The sequence below is a fragment of the Musca vetustissima genome, unplaced genomic scaffold, assembly GCF_032173495.1.
Source record: "Musca vetustissima isolate MV318-11 ecotype Yass unplaced genomic scaffold, APGP_CSIRO_Mvet_v1 utg991, whole genome shotgun sequence".
Lineage (NCBI taxonomy): Eukaryota > Metazoa > Arthropoda > Insecta > Diptera > Muscidae > Musca > Musca vetustissima.
The window spans coordinates 11,563-33,948 of record NW_026887846.1 but is presented as its reverse complement, the minus strand read 5'-3'; the positions used below and the strand labels follow the sequence as shown (position 1 = coordinate 33,948).

Here is a 22,386-nt window from a genome sequence, read left to right as displayed (position 1 = left end):
GACTTTCAGCACTCTACACATGAAGAACTCCATAGGTAAGAGCTGGGGACTAAGACCGGATATTATACACTGGCCGTATGTGACGATCGTCCTCCCCATTCTTGCTCGAGGGGGCCCACAATCTTCCGATTGAGAGATCTGTGAAACCACCAATTGGCTATTTCATCGACAAAATCCGCTTGTTCTACGGTGATGGTCGAGAGAACCTGGTTGCAGAATCTCAAAATCTATCTGGCCTGAATTCTCTCGCCAAAGAACTTCTTCGCTGCTTGCACATAATAAGAGAGAGATCAATCATTGTGGGGATAATAACAGGTCACTGCAAGATTAGATCTCTCACTTCGAAATGGGACTCCGGCGGAGAGGATTACTGTCGTCTATGTGAGGATGTCCATCGCTGATTGGCAGATAATCTATCATTCTTCTCTAAAATAGAACCCAACCAGACCCTAGGCTTTGTCAAAAATTTGGCATGGCTAAAATAACCATATCTTCCCTCTCCTTCTCTCACTATATTTTTCTTGATCTTCCACTCTCTCTTCTCTTTCTCTTTGCAGGTAAAAAGGAGGATCACAATGGATATTACAGGATCACAATGGATATCCAAGATGAGCACAATGGACAAATGTCTCCGAGTGATACAGCTGCAAATGACCTTTAGCCTAACCTAAGTAAACCAATATTGATCTTATTTAGTTGGTAGATTTAACACCCCATGGGAACCTGAGAGATTAAATTAGAAAATACCGAATACGCGGAATACCGATCATTGGGATGTAGCGATATATGACCCTTATCAAAAAGGTTGACCAACTTTTAGTAGGAAGCTTTACAAATTACAGCCAATTTGGTTGAAAAACTGTAAAAATTCTCCACAATACCGAATATATGGGGGTACCGTTTTATGGGGGCTATATCTCATCGTGGAACGATATACCCCATTTTCAATGTCAAACACCCAAAGAGTAATCAATTCCAGAGCAAAAGTTCTCATCTCAAATATTGCGATCTCTATCGTGATTTCAACGGACAGGCATTAATCGACATAGAATTTTATTTTGATCAAGAATATATAATATATATACTTTACGGGGTCTCTGGTGAATATTTCGATATGTTGATGTTGCAAACGGAATGACAAATTTAATATATACTCCACCTTATGGTGGAGGGTATAATAATTTTGACGCAACAGGAATGATGTGTGACTACTATCTTATTAAACATTATATTTTTCTCCATTTCGAGTTTGGGAAACCCTTACGGGTATCTAATAATGATTTTTATTATTCTAAGTTCAGAAAAACAAAATATTGTTTACCACCGGATCTTACTGACGTTTACTTGATATATATAAGTTTTATCATGTGATATCGTGTTCGTTTATCAGTTTTTAATTTTCCATTGAAAACGAAATTGGCCCAATTTTTTCTTGAACAAAACTAAAGTTACTCTACTGTATAGACAGATGATAAATCAACAATTTAACATTATAATTATTACATTTCGATTTTTACACCAAAATAACATTTTTAAAAGTATTGTATTACAACAGCAGTGTATTTTTCGATAAAACACTAATATTTTTTTTTTTAATAATGAATATTTTTTTATCACGAATTTTCTATCGGTTTCATGTTACTATTTCAGCAGTGAAAGTTCATCTCGGAGTTCATCTCAAAAAAAAAAGCCATTTATTTTTCAAAAGATTTGAAAAGCCTGGTTCGCTTTTGCAAACGCTCATATCAATTATCTCCACTCAGTGGAAATATATTTTGTTCACGGATGAATTAATGTATATTTCAAGTATATTATATATTTAAAATATGTATTGAAAAACATTATGCTTCAGAAAATATACCGCTTGTTTGGATGACAATGGCCCCAAACATGAGTCGAAACATGTCAAAAATCAGTGTCTTATCATGTACAACACAATCGCCAGATCTTAACCGTACAGCAGAATCAAAAGAGATTCCCAAATAAAAAACATTTTGCAAAGGATAAAATTAAGTGTCTTATAGATTCAATGCCTCGTAGGTGTGCTGCCGTAACATTAAAAGAAAAAACTTAAATAAGCCAATTTTGAGTTTATTTAGTCTTGATTTAGATTAAACGAATTTACTTGCGGCAATTCTTGTCGTTCTATTTTGAACTTGCTTCATGCGTCTATACAAGGCAATTCGGTTTCCAAAATATTTTTCTATTTGTTGATTTTTTTTCACATTTAAATATATACAGTGAGTGTAAAAAGTATTTTGCCTCAATATAAATTTGAAAAAATTCCAATATATACGCCTGAAGCCAGCAAACTAAAGATGAAAAATGACTTATGTATGATGGAGTACATTTGTGGACATATTTAGATCGTATTTCTGCAAGAATCACAGCGAAAGGTCTATTGGTCTCGAAGATATCGGCCGAAATATATATAAACCCAAAAATGTTTATCACAAAAAAGTATTTTGCTTTTTATTATTATTTTAGAAAAAAATTTTACATTGAACACGTTTGGTCTTTTTATAGTTACAATTGCGGTTAACCACATACTATAAGCGATTTGATCACGATTCCATTACATCACGGCATTTTTTCGTGGGTATTTTCTCACATTTACATTCAATACATTCTCCATCAGTATTTCATTTAATATTTGGTATTTTCTCGTCCTAATCTTAAGATGAGAGTATTAAACATAGTCATTGCGGCTTCAAAACATCCCAAATATGTTTAGAATAATAAAGAAGAGGTTTTGCAAAATATAACGCGAGGACAGAACCTTGAAAACTATAAAAACCAAAATCCGACAAACAAATTATTTAAAAAAATTCGCGAAACCCAATTTTTCTGACTTCGAAATTTGTATGGTCCAGTAATATTGATCTAGGAACCAATATATGCAATGTAAATACCAATAAGGGGGTCAGATTCAAAGATATGAACAGTTCTAAATCAATAGTAATAAAAACCAATACATGAAGTTGGGAGAAAACATCATTATTCGTCAAATCCTATTGTCTTTTGAAAAACTGTGGTTGCTGGTGGCGAATACGCATTCTATATTTTATCTCCGATTAACACCATCAGTTGCGAATAAAATGCAGTAGAGAATAAACGGGTCGATGTATTTATTTTCGAAATAAGATGTATTTCTATTGCCAGAAAACCGTCCATATATTTGAATCTGACCTCCTTATTGCTATTTTCATCGTATATTTTGGTTCCTAGATCAGTAAAAATGAACCATAAAGTTTTCGAAGTTAGAAAAATGGGGTTTCGCGATATTTTTTTAAATAATTTGTTTGTCGGATTTTGGTTTTAATAGTTTTTAAGGTCCTGTCCTCGCGATATATTTTGTAAAACCTCCTTTTTATTATTCTTAACATATTTGGGATGTTTTGAAGCCGCGACGACTATATTTAATACTCTGCTTTTGAGATTAGGACGAGAAATTACCAAATATTGAATGAAATATTGCTGGAGAATGTATTGAACGTAAATGTGAGAAAATACTCGCGAAAAAATGCCGTGATTTATTGGAATCGTTGCCAAATCACTTTTAGTATGTCGTTACCCGCAATGGTACCTATAAAAACACCAAACGTGTTCTATGTAACAATTTTTTCTAAAATAATAATAAAAAGCAAAATACTTTTTTGTGATAAACATTTTTGGGTTGTTATATATTTCGGCCGATATCTTCGAGACCAATAGGTCTTTCGCTGTGATTCTTGCAGAAATACGATCTAAATATGTCCACAAACGTACTCCATTATACATAATTCATTTTACATCTTTAGTTTGCTGGCTTTAGGCGTATAAATTGGAATTTTTTCAAATTTTTATTGAGGCAAAATACTTATTACACTCACTGTATATAAAATGTCAACAAATGCGAAATACACAAAACGAATTGCCAGAAAATTGTCGGTACAGGCAATTTTTTTTTCATTTCTATTCCCCTTGCCCCTCTCTTCTACAAACAAAGACTTGCCGCAAGTAAACTCGCCTAATCTAAATCATGACTTAGTTTTGGCCACCAGTGAAGAGTAAAGCTTCATTTACACGATTGAAGGTTTCTTCAAAATGCCTCAAACTCATATAAACAGCAAAATTTCTTTAAAATATATTGAACAAAACGTTTGAAGATTTTATTGATACCGTATAAATAAGCATCAAAAACGCTTTTAGCAATATTGATGACTACAAATATTTTGACAAAATCATAATGTTATTGCTATGCGTTCTCCTGGGCATATAGATTCCCTCATATTAGTATTGGCCTTTTCTATTATTGGGGTGACTAGTTCAAGCAAATAATAAAAATCTGCTGATGACATTCGTACAAAGTTTTTGTATAGCTCGGGATCATTCCGTTTCAATCGTTCCTTAGAAGAAACATACACTCGATCACCTTCCAAAAGAAAAGGTTTTTTTTTGTTTTCTTCTTATTTTTCATTGTTATCAGCCAATATTAAAAATGCTAATGATATGAAGACCGTGTCGTCGTCCATAGTTATTAATACTAAACTATTTCTCAAAATAATCAAAACAACTGTTCAAAGACAATATTTTCAATATAAAAAATTACCAATAGGGTAAATTACCTTCAAAACATTTTGATCAAACTTTGATCAACATATTTTGAAATATATTGAAAGAATATTCTGATAAAATTTTTGAAAAATGCCTCCATCGTATAAATGTAACATAAGGGAACCCCACCCATTCTCGATTTCAATTTTTCAAGATTTTCAATGGGCTGGTATATCAATACCAATGCTTGTTAAGGTTTGTAACTTTGCACATATATATTTGAAGATTTAAGAGAGAAGAAAAATAATTTGCAAGAAATGTTTGTTATTGTTTTGTTGTTGTTTTTTTTTTTTTTTTTTTTTTTTAAATTAAAGAAAGGCCTTATTTTTGATGGCGGGCATGATAACTCCTCACTGGAACATCGGAATCCGAAAATTCCAACGGTGTTAGAAAGAGTACATGTCTGGCTCTCGTATGAACTAGGATTATTGACTTCGCTCTAAAATTAACAAAATGGAGGACCTTTGAAAAAATATTTTTGGAAAATCGCCGATTTTTGACCAAAAACCTAGTTAAAAAATAAGGAATATCTTCACCGATTGGCTTTATCCTAGTTCATACGATAGCTATACACTCACAGAGAAACATGTAAAAATTTGGAATCGATTGGGTTATTAGTCTTTGAGTTATCGTGCCCGCCATTCGCAAAAGAGAAAAACGCGTTTACAGTTCTTGAGATTTTCACTTTAAATTTTGTAGGGACATTCTTGAATTTTGACCCCGAGAATGGTCACATTTTTGTAAACTGAAAATTTCAGAATAATTGAAACATGCTAAGTAGTTCGCTGTTCTCAAAAAATAATCTGTTTAATTTTTGCAAATCACGTTGAGAATCAGTGGCGAGAATTACATTTTCCATGAAATTGACTTTTTTCGGTTGAAGTTTAAAAATATATATATTTTTATTGTTTTACAAATGTATTTATTGTTTTACAAATGTATTGTTATTACTAAAGTATTAGAATTATTATTACTAAAGTATTATACAGACGGATCCAAGATGGAAGAAGGTACTGGGGTAGGCGTCTACTGTGAAAGGTTAGGCCTTGAGTTAACCTACAAGCTGGATAGCAACTGTAGTGTTTTCCAAGCTGAAATCTTCGCGATCTGGAAGGCAGCGGAATTGATAAAAAGTCTGGATGCTGAGGTCGTTGAACCGGTGACTATCTTTGTGGATAGTCAAGCGGCTCTTAAAGCCATCAAATCTTGTTACATCAAATCCGAAGCCGTCCTCAAGTGTAGAGCAGCTCTGGAAGAACTTAACCATAGCTATCGGTTGTGTTGGGTGCCAGGACATTGTGACATCTTGGGTAATGAAAGAGCGGGCGAACTAGCTAGACGAGGATCTCAATCCACCGATCTAGAAACTGATGACTCAATCAAACCACCCATATGTCTTTTCTATAGGAATTTTGAGGCATTCTTTGACGAAATAGCCTGTGAACTTTGGCACAACGAACCTAGGTGCAACGTGTCAAGATCCATTTGGCCGACGCTGTCTACCAAAAGAACGCACTCACTGTTGAACCTGAGCAAAGCTGAAATTAGAGTGATGACGGGAATCACCACTGGTCACTGCAACATCAGGGCTTTTACTAGTAAATGGGATCCTGATGCAATTGATTACTGTAGACTCTGTGTTGACGAGGAGGAGACGGAGACAATTCAGCATCTCCTATGTCATTGTCCAGCCCTGGCTTACAGGCGGCACAGACTAATGGGTGTTCATTTTCTACCGAGTCTCAGCATCTTCTCAATAACCGAAACTGCTCTAATCTACATCGTAATTAGAAACATAAAGTGGTTAGGAACATACAACCTTGGCACATAACACATCTTCTGTCTGACTCATAGGGCCATCGACCTTCATTCTTCTTTTATTCATTCATGTAAGATTCTCAACTCTCCTTTAATTTACTAATCTTCTCTCCCCTTTAGATCTGTATTTGGTCTCTTCTCTTCACCGTATCTCTTCTTGTGGATGATCACAACGGACCTAAACGGTCTCAGAGTGTTGCAGTCACACATGTGACTGCACATCCCCAAACCTAACCTATCTAATGCGGTTGTTGAAAAACCAGATCACATTCATAGATTCAACCCTCAATACATTTAAGCAAGATGGAATCCAAATCCTGACGAAATTCGGCGACCTCGACGAGCATATAAACAGAATTGACACCAGGTGTCGCGTAACCTGGTGTCAATTCTGAATGAACAAAAAGACCATGAACTCAAGTTAATGCAAGGTTTTGTTCAGCTAGCTACACAATTATCATTAATGTCAGCAAGACTACATAGAACACAAGCAGCAATAATTACGTAATTTGCAGATTCTCAACTTGAAAGGATCAGTCCATTACTGCTGTCACCATCACAACTTAAAACAAAGGTGATACAAGAAAGAAATCATTTGCCCTCAACACTAGACGTTGGAACTTTTTAATTTGCACCCGATACCAGCAGTTTTCCACAACACGATGACAGCTATCTAGCCATGCAGTGAAATCATCGTTATAAACGCTCACCGAGATGAATATTATACGTTGACCGAATAGCAATTGGCATGTTTTTTATCGAACGTTCCCGCGCCTCACTTTCCCAGCCCTGCCGATCGTAGGGATCGCGTACACCCATAATCCGCATCATGGTGGAATAGGAGAAGGGAATACAAAACCAGCTACAGAATCTACCCCAACAGCCAGGGACATCATCTGCATACATTAACGATTTAGATTGTACTACAGATGTTGGCAAATCATTTATAAACAATAGAAAAAGAACCGGCCCGAGGTGACTTTCTTGTGGAACACCTGAATGTACGGTAATCGATTTTGAGAGACATCCTTCAAAGATTATATCCATATTACTAAGCTTATACTGAAACCCATCTAATCTAACTTTTTAAGAATACCATCTGGACCTGGAAGTTTAATTGGTTTTAGAGTACGTAAGTTTTTAGCAGCATCTTGACTTTGTAAAAAAGGCATATATATTTGATCTATTTTGGATAGCTCATAAGGATACGAACTTATATTTGGACAAACTGCATATGAATAAGTAGAGGCGAAAATATTCTGCTATTTCAGAGTTTTTTTACAAACCCCTTTTAAGTTAACAAACTCATAAAATGACTTCGGATTAGTTTTGAAATTGTTTTTGATCTTGTTGAGGTAATTATCATACAATCTACGAGGCTCTATGGTATATTTGGACCTAGCAACAGAATAATTAGCGTAGTCTATAGATGAGCCTGACTTCTCATATTTTCGAAAAAAAAAATAGTTTTTAAATTTTGTATACTTGATAACTCACGCGAAATCCATGGATATCTGTCAGAATTTCTAATTCTAACAATTTAGAGTATTACAAAATTTATCTATTATAAATTCAAAACGGTGTGATTCTTACATTGACATGCAGTTGCCAAATTTACAGACGAAATAAGAGAATTAAGCTTTCGAAAATTTGCTTTTTATAGTTAATAATATTTTTAAATTAGTTACATGAACTTTCGTTAATTGTGGAATTGTGGATCATGGTCATATAATGTTGGATTATGATTATCTTCCGGAGTACATATAGCAGGAATTCGAATTAATGAAAAAAATTGTGTAAAATTTACAAATACTAGATCAAGGATTCTATCATTACAATTTAAAATATTATTTATTTCAAGGAGATTAATGTCACAAAATTGATTAACAATATCAAATGTATATTGCTTTACATTCGCTTCAGATGTCAACGGTGTTAAACTTTCTGAATCTGGCAATGAGAGCCATTTTACAGATGGCATATTAAAATCACCAAGAAATAAAATTCTATCGGAATCATTCATAATATTAGTAATTGAGTTTAGTGCTGCTAAATGCTGATTATAAATATCAAGATGTGATGATGGAGGTATATATGAGCAGGTAACAAATAATTTAAATTTACCCAATTCAATTGATATGAAGATAAATTCTATGTCAGAAAAATAATTTAATTCAACTAAATTAGTGGAAAATTTGGCATCAACTGAAATAAGGACGCCGCCACCTTTTTTACCAGTACGATCTTTTCTAAATATTTGATATTTTGAACACATAATTTCACTATTTAATTCAGACGTTTTGAGTCAAGTCTCCGTAAACACAATAATGCTAGAAATTTTTTAACAAACGCTCTAGCAGGCCAAAAATCTTTCGATATCAAACTTGGAAATATATAATCATGCTTTATGATGATATATTTTAAATGATGATTTACTTTTAGAGTATGCCGATCGAAGCTTGTAACATCTTAGAAAATAATTACCATTTATTTTTGATTTGATATAGTAATTTATATCATCAGCCGAAGTATCAGGCGCAAACCTAGACACAAAGACCATTTTTATGACAGGGGTCATTGATAATGGTCTTTGGGTAAATTCAATTGATATGCAGCCAAATGCTTATGTGAAATTTCCTTACTAAATCTTTGGCAACCCTGTCGTGATTGTTGATAAATTTTATTATCCTCCCTAACCTTTTTTAATGTTAATATTTTGTGATAAAATACATGTCGGTGTATTAAAAAGTGTTTATAATATTTTTGTGCATATTGCACTAATTGGTATGGTGAAATCCTTCTGATTATTGCTAATTTTTTTCCAATCTAATTACTAATAGTTGTTGTTGTAACATAACATTTTGTTTGTTTCTTTCTTTTTGTTTAGTTAGTTGCCATTTATCCATCAACCATATACACCTGTATGAGCAGGTGCAATAATTTAGTATTTAAATCAAAAATTCTATCAATAAATTGTCAGAAATTCACAACCTTTACTGTGTTGACTTCTTTCCAAGTTTATGTGCTTGAGTGGCTCTAAACTTTTATCTTGGTGATATAGCCTTGATAAAAACACAAATACAAATTCATTGAAGCACAAAACGGTCCTTTCAATGTACACTATGTGACCAAAATTTTTCTATTAGTTCGTCTGCTTCAGAACCTACTACTAAAAATTTAAAAACTTTTGCTAGTTACGTTCCATATATTACGAAGTAATGAAAATGTGGATTTTCGAAACTTCAAAGGGTCATATCTGATATGTTTTTATAATCAACGGGGCGAGACAAACCTGTGGCCAAAATGTCATACCAGTCCGAGCTTAGTCCCCAAATTCAGCATAGCCTGAAAATATTATCGCATAGTTTCAATTCAAATATTAAGTGAGAATCATGCGGCATGATGACTTTTAGTATAAGCGGTATTTTGAGAAAATAGTTTATGAAAACATATGTAGGGCTTCTACCATAACAGAGGCATGTAAAGAATAAATCAGGCAGTAAGCGAACAATTGTGGATAACATAGAAATAAAATCAAAGATCTGGACTCAGAATTATATTCCATATATGTATCCATTATATATAATTGGAATATAGCGCTAAAACACGGAACAAGTTGATTTACATATACACTCACGATGGGTTACCAGTCAAACTGTTTAAGACTGGTGGTCAGATGCTGGTAAGGAGCATGTATCAGCTGATTAATACTCGGAGCCCCCAATACCGAACCTTCGTTCGGTGAGTGACAGTTTATCGTGTGACCTGTTTAACATCCTGTTGGAGATGCAAATGTGAACAGAAATGGCACTCTTTACACCAAACATCATAGGATACTCGCCTACGCCGACGACATCGATAGTTTTGTTGGCCAACATACGCTATTATGTATGAGTAAGCAACTCAAAAGCAAGGTCACCTCCGTTGTATGGATCATGCGCAAGCAGATAAGGAAGCTCTTGGAGTGTTTGAGAGAAAAATTCTCAGCTCAAAAAGCGAGCCTAGTGATGGCTCATGCAGAAGGAGAAGGCCACGAATTCGATGGAAAGATCATGTAGAAGGCAACATCTCGGAAAATAGTCTTTCGAATTGGATGACATACGCAAAAGACCGACGCGCTTGGAAATATTTTTTAAGCTCGGCTTATGGAACAACTGTTCAGTCATAAACCAGCTAAGTTAACGACTACAAACAGAAAGTTTTGTGTAGATCTTCAACCAAAAAAAATAAATTTTCACATTTACAACATAAGCACATTTTGGAAATCATTTATATTAGTACATTCGATTGTTTTATTTTTTTACGTACGTTTTACGAGGGGGCGACCTCCTCTTTCGTAGGGATCGCGTACACACCATAATCCGCATTATGATGGAATATGAGAAGGGATAGAAAACCAGCAACAGAAATCTACTTCAACAGCCAGTTTGTTATTAAGTTGTATTATTCATTTAAAAATATAATTATATTAGATTTTATTAGTTCTATATTCATGCAAAAGTCTACGTTAGAATACACAGAATTGAAATCAATACACATTTTACTAAGTGGATCTTCCATAGAATAATTTGTGCGATGAAAATCTACGTATAATGGTTGATAATATCTACTTAATCGAAAAGAAACATTTATTCTAATGGATGAAATTAGGAAGTCTGAGGGTATATTTTTTGTAGTTGTTTTGTAATGTAGGGATCACAGAATTCTTTAGCCCATCGTTTTATAAATCCTAAGACATCGTGGGCTTTGTTCACCATAGAAATGACATGATTATTAAAATTTAATTGGATCCATTAAAACACCAAGATCGACAAATGAATCTACAGTTGATAAAACAGTACCATTAATATTGTATTGCCTTGTTAAAGTAGAAGATCTGGAAAAACACATATGCTTACATTTGTTTAGGTTTAAATCCATACAGTTTAATTCGCACCATTGAAAAAGGCTATTTAAATCATTTTGAAGTAAATCAGCTTGCTTCATGGAATTATGGGTGATAAACAACTTGACATCGTCAGCATACATTAGCCATTTGGAATGGATTATTGCATTTGGCAAATCATTTATAAATCGAAGAAAGAGGAGTGGACCTAAATGACTTCCTTGGGGAACACCGGAAGGAACATTAATAGATTTGGAGAGACAATCATCAAACAAAGCTACCTGTGATCTATTTCGCAAATAAGATGATATCCATTTAACTAAATTTATACTGAAATCAATTTGATTTAATTTATATATTAAAAGTTCATGGTTAAATCTGTCAAAAGCTTTACTGAGGTCAGTGTAAATTGTATCTGTTTGATTACGCTGAATAAAACATTTTATGACGGTTGAGGAAAATTGAATAAGATTGGTAATGGTTGAGAGGCCACTACGAAAACCATGTTGATATGGACTTAAGATTGGCTGACCTTTATGAGAAATTACATCAGTAATCAGTTTTTTGAATAATTTTGGAATTGCACTTAAGTTAGCAATTCCTCTATAATTCGAGACATTAGTTAAGCTACCCGATTTGTGTAAAGGAACTATATAGGATTTGACTATATTTGAGGGAATAATTAAACAACAGCGTTATTGGGATAGCTAATGTATCTGAACAGTACTTTAGAATTATGCTAGGAATGCCATCCGGACCTGGACTTTTAATTGATCTTAAATTACGTAGATTTTTAGAAACATATTGACTTTGTAAAAAAGGCATAGATATTTGATCTATGGTCGATAATTTATAGCTATATCTGTCTTTATTTGGACAGGGTGAATATGAATATGTTGTAGGGAAAAAATTTTGCAAAGCACTCTGAAATTTCAGAGTTTTTCTCAAATGTCTGATTATTGAAATTCAAAAAGGTGGGCTTTGACGTAGCTTTTCTTTTTATATTATTTTCTTTTTATATTATATTAGGATTGGATTTGAAATTATGTTTAATCTTGTTTAAATAAAGATTGTAAAGTTTTCGGGACTCTGTCGTATATTTAGACCTTGCGACAGAATATTTAGCATAATCTATAGATGAGCCTGATTTTTTATATTTTTTAAAATGTTTATTTTATTATTTGTCCATTTATCCATTATACCCATGGATATCGTTCCGAGTTTCTAACTCTAACAATGGGAACATATTCTAGAATAAGCTTATTTAGGATATCATAAAAATTTATAACTGATAATTCTAGATCACTATGACTCTTACAAATAAATAATGAGCTCCAATTTACGGCTGAGATAAGTGCGTTTAGCTTTCGGAAGTCAGTTTTGTTATAATTAGGTTTACAGATTTAAATGACATTAAAGAATTTTTGGTAGCTAAATTATGCATCATGGATATGCATAATGTATTATTATCTTCATCATGGATATGCATAATGTAGGCTATAACAATTTGATACGCTATTTATTTGATAAAGATTTATGTCGCTAAATCGATTTACAATTTCAAAGATCTTCGGAAGTACATACTGGAGGTATTTTAATTATTTCAAAATATTGTGTATAATTCACAAATGCTAGATCTAGAATTCGGAAGTACATAAAGCCACATTACGGAGGTTAAAACGCCTTTTAATTATTTTGTTAGTTGTTGTTGTTGTTGTTGTAGCAAAATATTTTTCTGTGTATAATTCACAAATGCTGTAACCACAGATCTTCCGGAGTGAGGTGAGTAGGTTTGGCTGGGCAATTGAACAAGTGCAGTGTGGTATGAGGGCCTGTACCACATGCTGGGCAGACATCCTGCACCTGGTCATCAATCCGTGCCCAATACGAATTGAGCCGACTGCACCATCCAGAACGTAACTGAGCCAAAACTACTCTGGTTTGTCTAGGCAGCTGACGTTCTTCAGCTGCTATGGGTGGGGGGTGAGCTCCGAGGACGGCATTCACTTTGTAACCGTTCAGCGCTGCGGCTACTGCATCTGTATGAATGCCATTCAGACCTGCTCGATAGGCAACTTGATCTAGAGGCTCCCTTTTGTATCGTTGGACCTCTCTCTCTAGATCATGCAGATCCTTCCTGACACGCCTGGGTGGGGGAGTCCTATCCACCATATGATGGTTGGGATGATCGTCCCTGAAACACCCGAGCAGGTACTGCAACGAAAGCATATTGCTATGCTGACGTACGGGAAGGATCTTCGTCTCCTCATGAAGATGGTCCACTGGTGTCATGAGGAGGCACCCTGTCGCTGTCCTCAGGGCGGCATTCTGACAGGTCTGAATATTTCTCCATTGCGTATCACTAGAATTCGCAGACCACACTGGAACCGCATAGCTAGCCACAGACCGACCTATCGCTTTGTAAGAGGTCAACAAGGTTTCCTTATCTGCGCCCCAAGTGCTGCCGGCAAGCGACTTGAGGACCTTGTTCCTACTTTTCAGCTTATCGCAGATAGCTGTGGTTTGCGCGGACGATTTGAACATGCTGTCGAATGTGACCCCGAGTATTTTGGGGTAGTTGGTGGTCGGAATTGTATGCCCCTCGACCTGCACATTCAACGGCATTCTCATCTCCGCAGTCCATGTGGTGAATAGTGTGGCTGACGACTTCGAGGCGGATATTTTCATATTCCTCGCTTTGAAGAAGGCTGCCAAATCGATGAGATAGGCGTTCAACCTCACACATATGTCTTCAACAATGGGACCCGACGCCATAATCGTACAATCATCTGCATACGTAACGATTTCAATGCCGTCCGGAGGGCGTGGAATACCGGAAAGGTAGAGGTTAAACAGTTCCGGAGAAATCACTCCACCCTGGGGAACTCCCTGTTTAACTCTACGGGGTTTGGACTTCTTGTTCCGGAACTCCACGTACGACTGGCGTCCACACATATAGTTGATTATCCAACGTTTCAAACTCGGCCGGAGGGAAGTGTTCTCTATGTCCTCAAACAGCGTGGCATGGTTGACAGTATCAAAGGCTTTTGATAGGTCAAGCGCTACCAACACTGTTCTATCGCACGGCCGGTTCTGGTTAAGTCCTCTACTTATATGCGTGGAAATGGCGTGCAACGCTGTTGTTGTACTGTGTTGCTTACGGAATCCATGTTGATGATCCGCAACTGGATAGCTTTCTCTAATGCTGGGGAGGAGTAAAGCCTCAAGAGTCTTCGCTACTGGCGACAAAAGTGAAATCGGCCTGTACGATTCACCTTTGCTGGCATCCTTGCCCGGCTTCAGTAGCGGGACCACCCTGCCCATAGTCCAGGCTTCGGGGACGACGTGGGTGGCTATCGACAAGTTGAGGACGTTGGTCAAGTACTCGACTCCTGGCTCGTCCAGCTGCTTCAGCATACACATGGATATTCCATCTGGGCCCAACGCTTTTGATGACTTCGCGTTACGGATGACACATGCAACATCACCCATTGTAAACTGTGGTGGTACCTCCTCGGCTGGAAGAGATCTTATACGACGAAGTACTCTTCTCTTCGCCCTGTCGCTCTCGGGATGCTCGACGAACTGTCGGTTAAAATGACTTGCGCATCTCTTCGGATCAGTCACAGTTTCGTCGTTAAATGTGACTGAGGTCCTATCATCCTTCTTACCAGGGTTCGAGAGCGACTTAACCGTTGCCCACAGTTTACTTACTCCGGTACCAATGTTGCAACTCTTCAGGTGCTCCAACCATTTATTCCGCTTGTGCTCCGCGACTAATCTGCTGACCTCCAACGTAAGTTCCCTGACCCTGGGATCTGCTGGGTTAGATCGACGGAGCTCATCACGCTCATTTGCCAGACCAACTGCTTCTGCTGGGAAATTGGGTCTCATCTCGGGTATTCGACCAGCAGGTATAAATCTAGCAGCTGCAGCAGTGATGATGCCTCGGAATTTCCTTTCTGCTACCCGTACATCAGAAGGAATGGAAAGTTCTCTGAAGCGCTGGTTGGTGAACTCTCTGAATCCTTGCCAGTTGGCTTTCCTATGGTTAAGGAAAGTGCGGCGTTCAGAGATGACGAAATCGGGCGGTCTGCTGATGGAGACGATTATGGGGAGATGGTCTGATCCAAGAGAAATGAGCTATCAATTTGCTCTGCCAGCACTGTTCCCCTCTGGTCATTACCTAGGACGGAATGCCACAACAGACGGTTATTGCCCTCCAATAGAAAACTAATGTTGGGCGAATAACGCGGTTCACAGCTATTAATCGGCGGTATATACACGTTAAGCACCTCTACCTCGGCAGTACCACATTTAACTGCTACCCCCATACATTCCATGTATGGGTCACTAGAGTCAAGCTCAAGCGAGATAGGCCTGTATTGAACAGAGTGGTGCATAAGGAATGCTAGGCCTCCACCTCCACTTCTGGTGCGATCCTTCCTCAGAACGTTGTAACCATCACAACGCTGTAGGCTACAATTTTCATTGAGCTTGGTTTCCTGCACCGCCGCGACCAAAATATTCTTCCGATTCATGAAATCCACTATCTCATCTATTTTTCCTCGAAGACCGTTGCAATTAAATTGCAGAAACGATGCACTATCAGGGGTGGGAACAGCAACGTGCGGTGTTAAGTGCTGCATACTTGGTTGCTGTTCGGGAGACTGCGGTGGAGTTCCGTACTCCGACGAGGAAGACGACGACGTAGACTCACTGGGGATTGCGCTGTCGCAGCACGAGGCAACGTAATCCCTATCGCTGTAGTCTCGCAACCGGGCCAACCCGGTTATATATGTTTGTATATGGTGTCCGAATGTACCCAAAGTGGTGAAGGGTATCATATAGTCGGCCCCGTCCAACTTTACTACTTTCCTTACAGGTTTAAATTGACTTATATATTTTTTTGAATTTATTAATTTTCAGAGTCAAGCCACATCCAAGAAAAAGTATGAGTTTCTCTAATGAACGAATGCGTGAAATTGAACGGCATAATCAGATTTTATTGCGTAAAATCCTCACACAAAAGCCGACCTACATAGCAAAAAGTGCACAGCACAAAGGCCAATCGAATAAGGTATGTTATTATTACATGTTATGTAATATTCACTCGAGAATTATTTATGTTGCTTACTTTTGAATTTATAATTGTTTTTTTAATACGCAAGACCAATAAGATTTACATTAGGCATAATAATATAGTACATTTTTATATTTATGTTTAGTTTATTTAGGCAACAGTTTTTAACATCCTCAACATTTTTCAGACAACTTCCCAGACAAATCTACGACTCACAACATCGGCTGTTAATCGTAAAAAACAACAACGGCAAATTGATTTGGATAATCAGGTATTAAAACGTAAACTAGAGGCTATAGCTCTACGACGAAAACCGCTGATAACATAAGTTATTTTTTTGATTTCCTTCCCCCAATCTGCGGTATACAATTCCTATACAAATAAATATATTTTTCTGATCTATTATATATTAATTATAATAAATATTTTATTTTTTGTCAAAACTTTATAATAATTGGTTTTTGTTTTTCTGCATATAAATCTCTCTCACAAATATAAACAATTGAATACCACAATAGATTCTAAGGTTTAACTTAATATTATAAATCAGTCAACAGGGGTCTACTTTATTGAACTAAATTGCAACTTCTTCAGCTTTTTCATTGAGGAAATTTTCACCCAATGCTTTGACAGCTTTAAATGCAGCCTCACCATTTTTCTCAATGAACTTTGCTTCGTTTTCTTCTTTAAGTTTGGCTCGTCTTTCCAGCTCACGATAAATTAATTGACCAATCTGTGGAAAATGGAAAACATGATTAGTTTTGTGTATTACAAAAAGATATGATTTAATTCAAAAACGTACATAAACATCTATGGCAGCATACATCAGTTGATCCTCATCCAATGGTATAACATGCCATTTGCTCATACGTACTTTTTTGTTTTTATCGATGGCCTTTTCAACCTAAAATTGGAGAAAAAAAGATCAACATTTATATAATTAATTTCAAATGGTTTAGAATATACCGAATATTGAATATTACTATGTAATATATGAATTAAAGGAGCTGAATGATTTGTTTATCCTTCACCACACTGTGGTACAGGGTATTATGTACTTGTGCATATTTTTGTAACAGTCAAAAATAATCGAGATACACCCATGGTCCTTTTGAGAATATGCATTGAATCACTTTCTGAGTCGATTTATGCATGTCCGTCCGTCTGTCCATGTTAAATAGTAAACAAAGTACAGGTAGCATTTATGATCCGAATTGGATGAAATTTGGCACAGCTCATTTGTTTGGCCCAAGGACGGACCCTATTGAAATTGCGGAAAATAGCGTACTGAATTAAGTCTAGAATGATGTGCGCAAAGTTTCGTGAAAATCGGTTCAGATTTAGATATAGGTCCCATATATATTTTCATCCGATTTAATGTAATTGGTGCACCATAGAGCCTATATATCTTTCGATTTGTAAGAAATTTGGCATAATGTACCGAATTGCGTCTATAATAATGTGACCTAAGTTTCATGAAAATCGGTTCAAATTTAGATATGGCTCCCGTATATATTTTCGCCCGATTTTAGGTAATTGGTGCACCAAAGTCTCTGGAAATCTTTTCATTTGCACGAATTTTGGCATAGCCTACTGAATTAAGTATAGAATGATGTGTGCAAAGTTTCGTGAAAATCGGTTCAGATTTAGATATAGCTTTTATATATATTTTCATCCGATTTAGGTAATTGGCGCACCAAACCCTCTGAATATCATTCGATTTGCACGAAATTTGTCATAGCGTTCTGAATTAAGTCTAGAATGACGTGTGCTAAGTTTCGTGAAAATCGGTTCAGATTTAGATACAGCTCCCATATATATATATATATACTAGCGGGCCCGGCAAACGTTGTCTTGCCTAGCAATTTTTTTGGTGTAAAATGTTCGGCATTTTAGATTTGTTTTTTTTTTACCTACACCATAATGTATAGTGTACTGCTCTTTGTAATATTTTGGTATTTATCAGAGCACGCATAAAGTAACATAGAAGTACTAAACATCTACAACATGAGCGAGTCTTGCTGCCATTTTTTGAAAAAAAAAAAATTAAATTAAATAAATTTAAATGCACATATAAGTTTGACTTTCGGATTTAATTACCTTTCCCAATATATTAATATTGGCCCATGGTAGCCCTCAATATTCGGTATTTTCAAGATCTTAAACACGGTCTTTAACAGCATTCTTCTAATTTAATATAATCAATACTTCTTTGGCTGTAATTTTATATTTTGGATGATCATCGAGTAGAAAATGTTCGAAGCAAAAATTTCAAGAAGCCTCCTTTGGGGATTTAGGCACGTTTTTCAACCTAATCAGCTGTAGTTGGTTGTTTTATTTGGTAGCATGAATCCTACTAAAAATTATTAATATTAGTCCACCTTTGTGGGGTTGCACCTAACAGTACCTACAATATTCAGTATTTTGGGGAGTTTGGTCACTTATTTCAACCAAATAGGCTGTAATTTTATATTTTAGATGATCATTGAATACAAAATCTCCTTACAAAAAATTATAAATATTTTTCCAAGTTTCCGGGTAGGACCAATATAATGATATCCCCCATTAATCTTCCTACAAAAAAACTAATATATCTTCATTCCCATTGTAGTAGCTGTAATATTTCATTGCGGTATATTGGGGATTAAGACACATTTTGGCGAAAAATACTCTATTTATGTCCAAGTTTTAATAAGTTTCTAATTGAGCTTACTGTTACACATTTTTGGTGTTCTGTTTATAAGTTCAAAGATATTGACAAACGATTAGACATATAACCACCATATAATGGTTGATTTTCCATCCTTGTTTTACCCAAAATTTTACTTGCATTCTATGGAAAACGTGTGCATAGAATGACCGCGTGTAAATTCAATTATAAAATTTTCAATTATTTTTTGTATTCTCACATAAAAAATTTTCAATACAATGTCAATACAATTGAAAAAATTAAATATTTTGAAAATTTTCAATAAGTGGCAAATGTAGGCTTAAAGGAATGATACGCTACTAATTTTCGCCCAAAATATTTCAAAATAACAACTACGATGTGGTGCTACCAAAATACATCGATACCAAATTGGTGGAAATGCAAATATGCTTCATAATATTCTTTTGCAATTTTTTTCGGTTTTTTCCTGAAGCTCCACGAACATTTCAAGACTAAGATAAGAAATATCCCCTCCGCCTTTCTCGAGTTTTAGCGAGACTAACGAACAATTCATTTTTATATACATATACATACATATGTATATAGATTTTCATAGACAATAGTTTTTTATTGTAGAAAATTAACATATTTTGAGAATTATCCATAATTGACAATTTCTTAAAGATATACGCTGCCCATTTTCGTCCAAAATATATCCAAAAAGAACTCCGAAGAGATGAAACCATAAAGATTCGATATAAAATGTGTGGAAATGCTAATATCTTTCAAAATATATTTTGCAACATTTTCGCGGATTTTTCTTAAAATGTTCTTTCACTAAAATCTTTCCACTTCAATTACAGACTACTAACAGAAACTTTAAGTCAAATCGGCCCAGCCGTTTCTTTAAAATAATTTTCGCGGATTTTTCTCAAAATTTTATTTCATAAAAACCTTCCCACTGTAATTACCGACAACTGAAAACAATTTTGAATCAAATCGGTCCAGCCGTTCTCAATTGATGCGTTAGTATACATTTTTCTTGCTCCATTTTTATATATATAGATATTTTCGTCCGATTTTATGTAATTGGTGCACCAAAGTCCCTATATATCTTTCGATTTGCACGAATTTTGGTATAGGGTACTGAATTAAGTCTAGAATGATGTTGCTAAGCTTCGTGAAAAGATTCATAGCTAGGCCGATTGCCACAACGTACTGGAGTAATAAAAATTAGTCTCTGGCAAGTTTGCCTTATTTTACGTCTGATTAAGGAATGGTCCCAAGAAACAGATAAGCCTAAGAGCCCTGATTACAACGATATAATTTTTTTCATGAGGGTATTCATACTTTTGGATACATGAGCCTCCAAAGTGCTTTGAATTTTATTCGTTTTAATTCACAAAGTAATACAAAACACAAAGAAGTTGGACTTATTCGATTAGATAATTGCATTTTTGCAATTTCAATCGCTTTAAACGGATACCAATATTGCCTTAGAAAATTTTAAAAATCATGGTTCCTGAATGCCCTAATCGTTGTAATCCGGGACGTAAGACTACTTATTGTACAAATATTAAAACGATCCACGACCGAGCCTTAATATATACTTAAGCCATTATTTGTATTCTCTTACCACATAATTCGCCAAACGATCTAAACTCCAGCGTCCTCCAGTTTCACACACTTCATTGCACCAGACACCCAAATCCAAGCCGTTTACAATTAAATCGTCTGAATTAATTTCCGGAAAATCTCTGCCCAATTTACGGAAATCACTAAAAATAAAAATACACAAAATAAATATTAAAACTTATTTTTAATTAAATAACACCTTTAAAACCTACTTCTTAACATTGACACCATGTAAACGAACTCGCTTATGTTTGAGCAAAGCGACAAGTGCTGCAGGTAATTTTTTGAGATTCGTCAATTGAAATATATAACAACACTTTTCATCGGCACAGATTTGTATCACAGCCGATTTGCCAGGGCCAGTTTTAAATGAAAATGGCCATTCCATGTCAAAGGCAATGGGTACCAAACCATCACCGGGCTGTTTTTCAACAAATTGTCTGTAAACAAAACAAATCATAATTACAGCTGTTTGAAAAATACTATTATCCAATATTGTCTACTTACATTAAACTATCCGAAGCTTCGGCAATTTCATTGCCATCTGTGTAATATTTAATCGCACCGCGATATTTAACAAATGCCAATTTCTTTTTCTCCTCTTTTATGGGTGATGGCGCAGCACCACCTTCTTCCGCCATGGATTGTGTATTTCTTGTACTCCGGGTGCTGCGCCTCTTTGGTGGATTCTCTTCATTTTCCTTATCTTGTTTTGTCTTTGTACAAAAGAAATGTATAATACTGTTGGCTGGAATTGTTTTGAATTTCTTCATTACCTTCTTGTCATCATCTTTCGTCTTCATGGCAGTTTGTAAATTACGTTTGCGTGGTGGCATTTTTGTATTTAAGTTTTCTTTAACAACCTTATATGTTCAACAATAGCGACGGAATGACTTTAATGGTGGCAACAAAATTGATTTGTTTACAATTATGAAGCGCGCCAAAATGCTTTCTTGCGTTACCAACTACATAATATGCAAACAGGGCGTTTTTACATTCTCTCAACTAAATGACATGCGTGAAATTGGTACCAACACGTCAATTGTACACAGAGTTAAAAGACTTTAGGTTCACACGGGCCAGGGATGTGTGATAATCGTGTTTATTTTATAAAAATCCGCATTTTGTATGCCTGAATGGATTAAAATACAATGAACCATGGAAAATGAAAAGACAGAATAACTTTGAAAAAATGTGAAAAATAAAAAATACTTTTTAACTTAATATATATATATATAACTTCTGTAGACGTCGGGCATGACTTTCTTTCAATTGTACGTCCGATTCCAAAAATTCCGAGGTGCCAGACGTTGGACGAGTATGACTCGGGTCGTAGGCCCCTCAGTCGTGGAAACGACCTAAATTTGTATGTGTCGTTCATGACTAGAGATGGTATTTACCGGGTAAATACCCAAGGGGTGGGGGCTATATCAAAACTTGGACCCCGGGACCCCATTTTGGATTTCTATATTTGATTGGACATTAAAAACATGTGTGCAAAATTTTGGCCGCCTATGTCAAGTGGTTCGGCAGTTAATGAGTTTATACCCAATTTTTGGGTAAATACTCAAAATAGGGGTACCTTTGTATGGGGGCTACAGTAAACGTGAACCTACATACATAAAATTTTACATAGAAATTTGGTACCCAAAAATAACACTCTGTGCCAAATTACAGCCAATTTGGTTGTAAAATGTGTTTAATAGACAAAAAAAAATA

General features: G+C 35.6%; 2 protein-coding genes across 2 annotated transcripts; one reads left to right on the top strand and one right to left on the bottom strand.

The window, feature by feature from the left end:
• The first annotated feature begins 16,253 nt into the window (after nucleotides 1-16,253).
• LOC133335592 (protein hemingway-like) lies at nucleotides 16,254-16,711 on the top strand. Its single transcript, XM_061543903.1, has 2 exons — nucleotides 16,254-16,316; nucleotides 16,552-16,711. The coding sequence occupies exons 1-2, from the start codon at nucleotides 16,254-16,256 to the stop codon at nucleotides 16,708-16,710; spliced, it is 222 nt and encodes a 73-aa protein (XP_061399887.1). The 3' UTR covers nucleotide 16,711.
• Nucleotides 16,712-16,950: 239 nt separating this feature from the next.
• Nucleotides 16,951-21,503, bottom strand: LOC133335588 (3'-5' exonuclease-like). Its single transcript, XM_061543900.1, has 5 exons — nucleotides 21,175-21,503; nucleotides 20,880-21,107; nucleotides 20,669-20,810; nucleotides 17,185-17,286; nucleotides 16,951-17,115 (listed from the first exon to the last, which is right to left on the bottom strand). Exons 1-5 carry the CDS (start codon nucleotides 21,501-21,503, stop codon nucleotides 16,957-16,959), a joined length of 960 nt encoding a protein of 319 aa, XP_061399884.1. The 3' UTR covers nucleotides 16,951-16,956.
• Nucleotides 21,504-22,386: the final 883 nt, after the last annotated feature.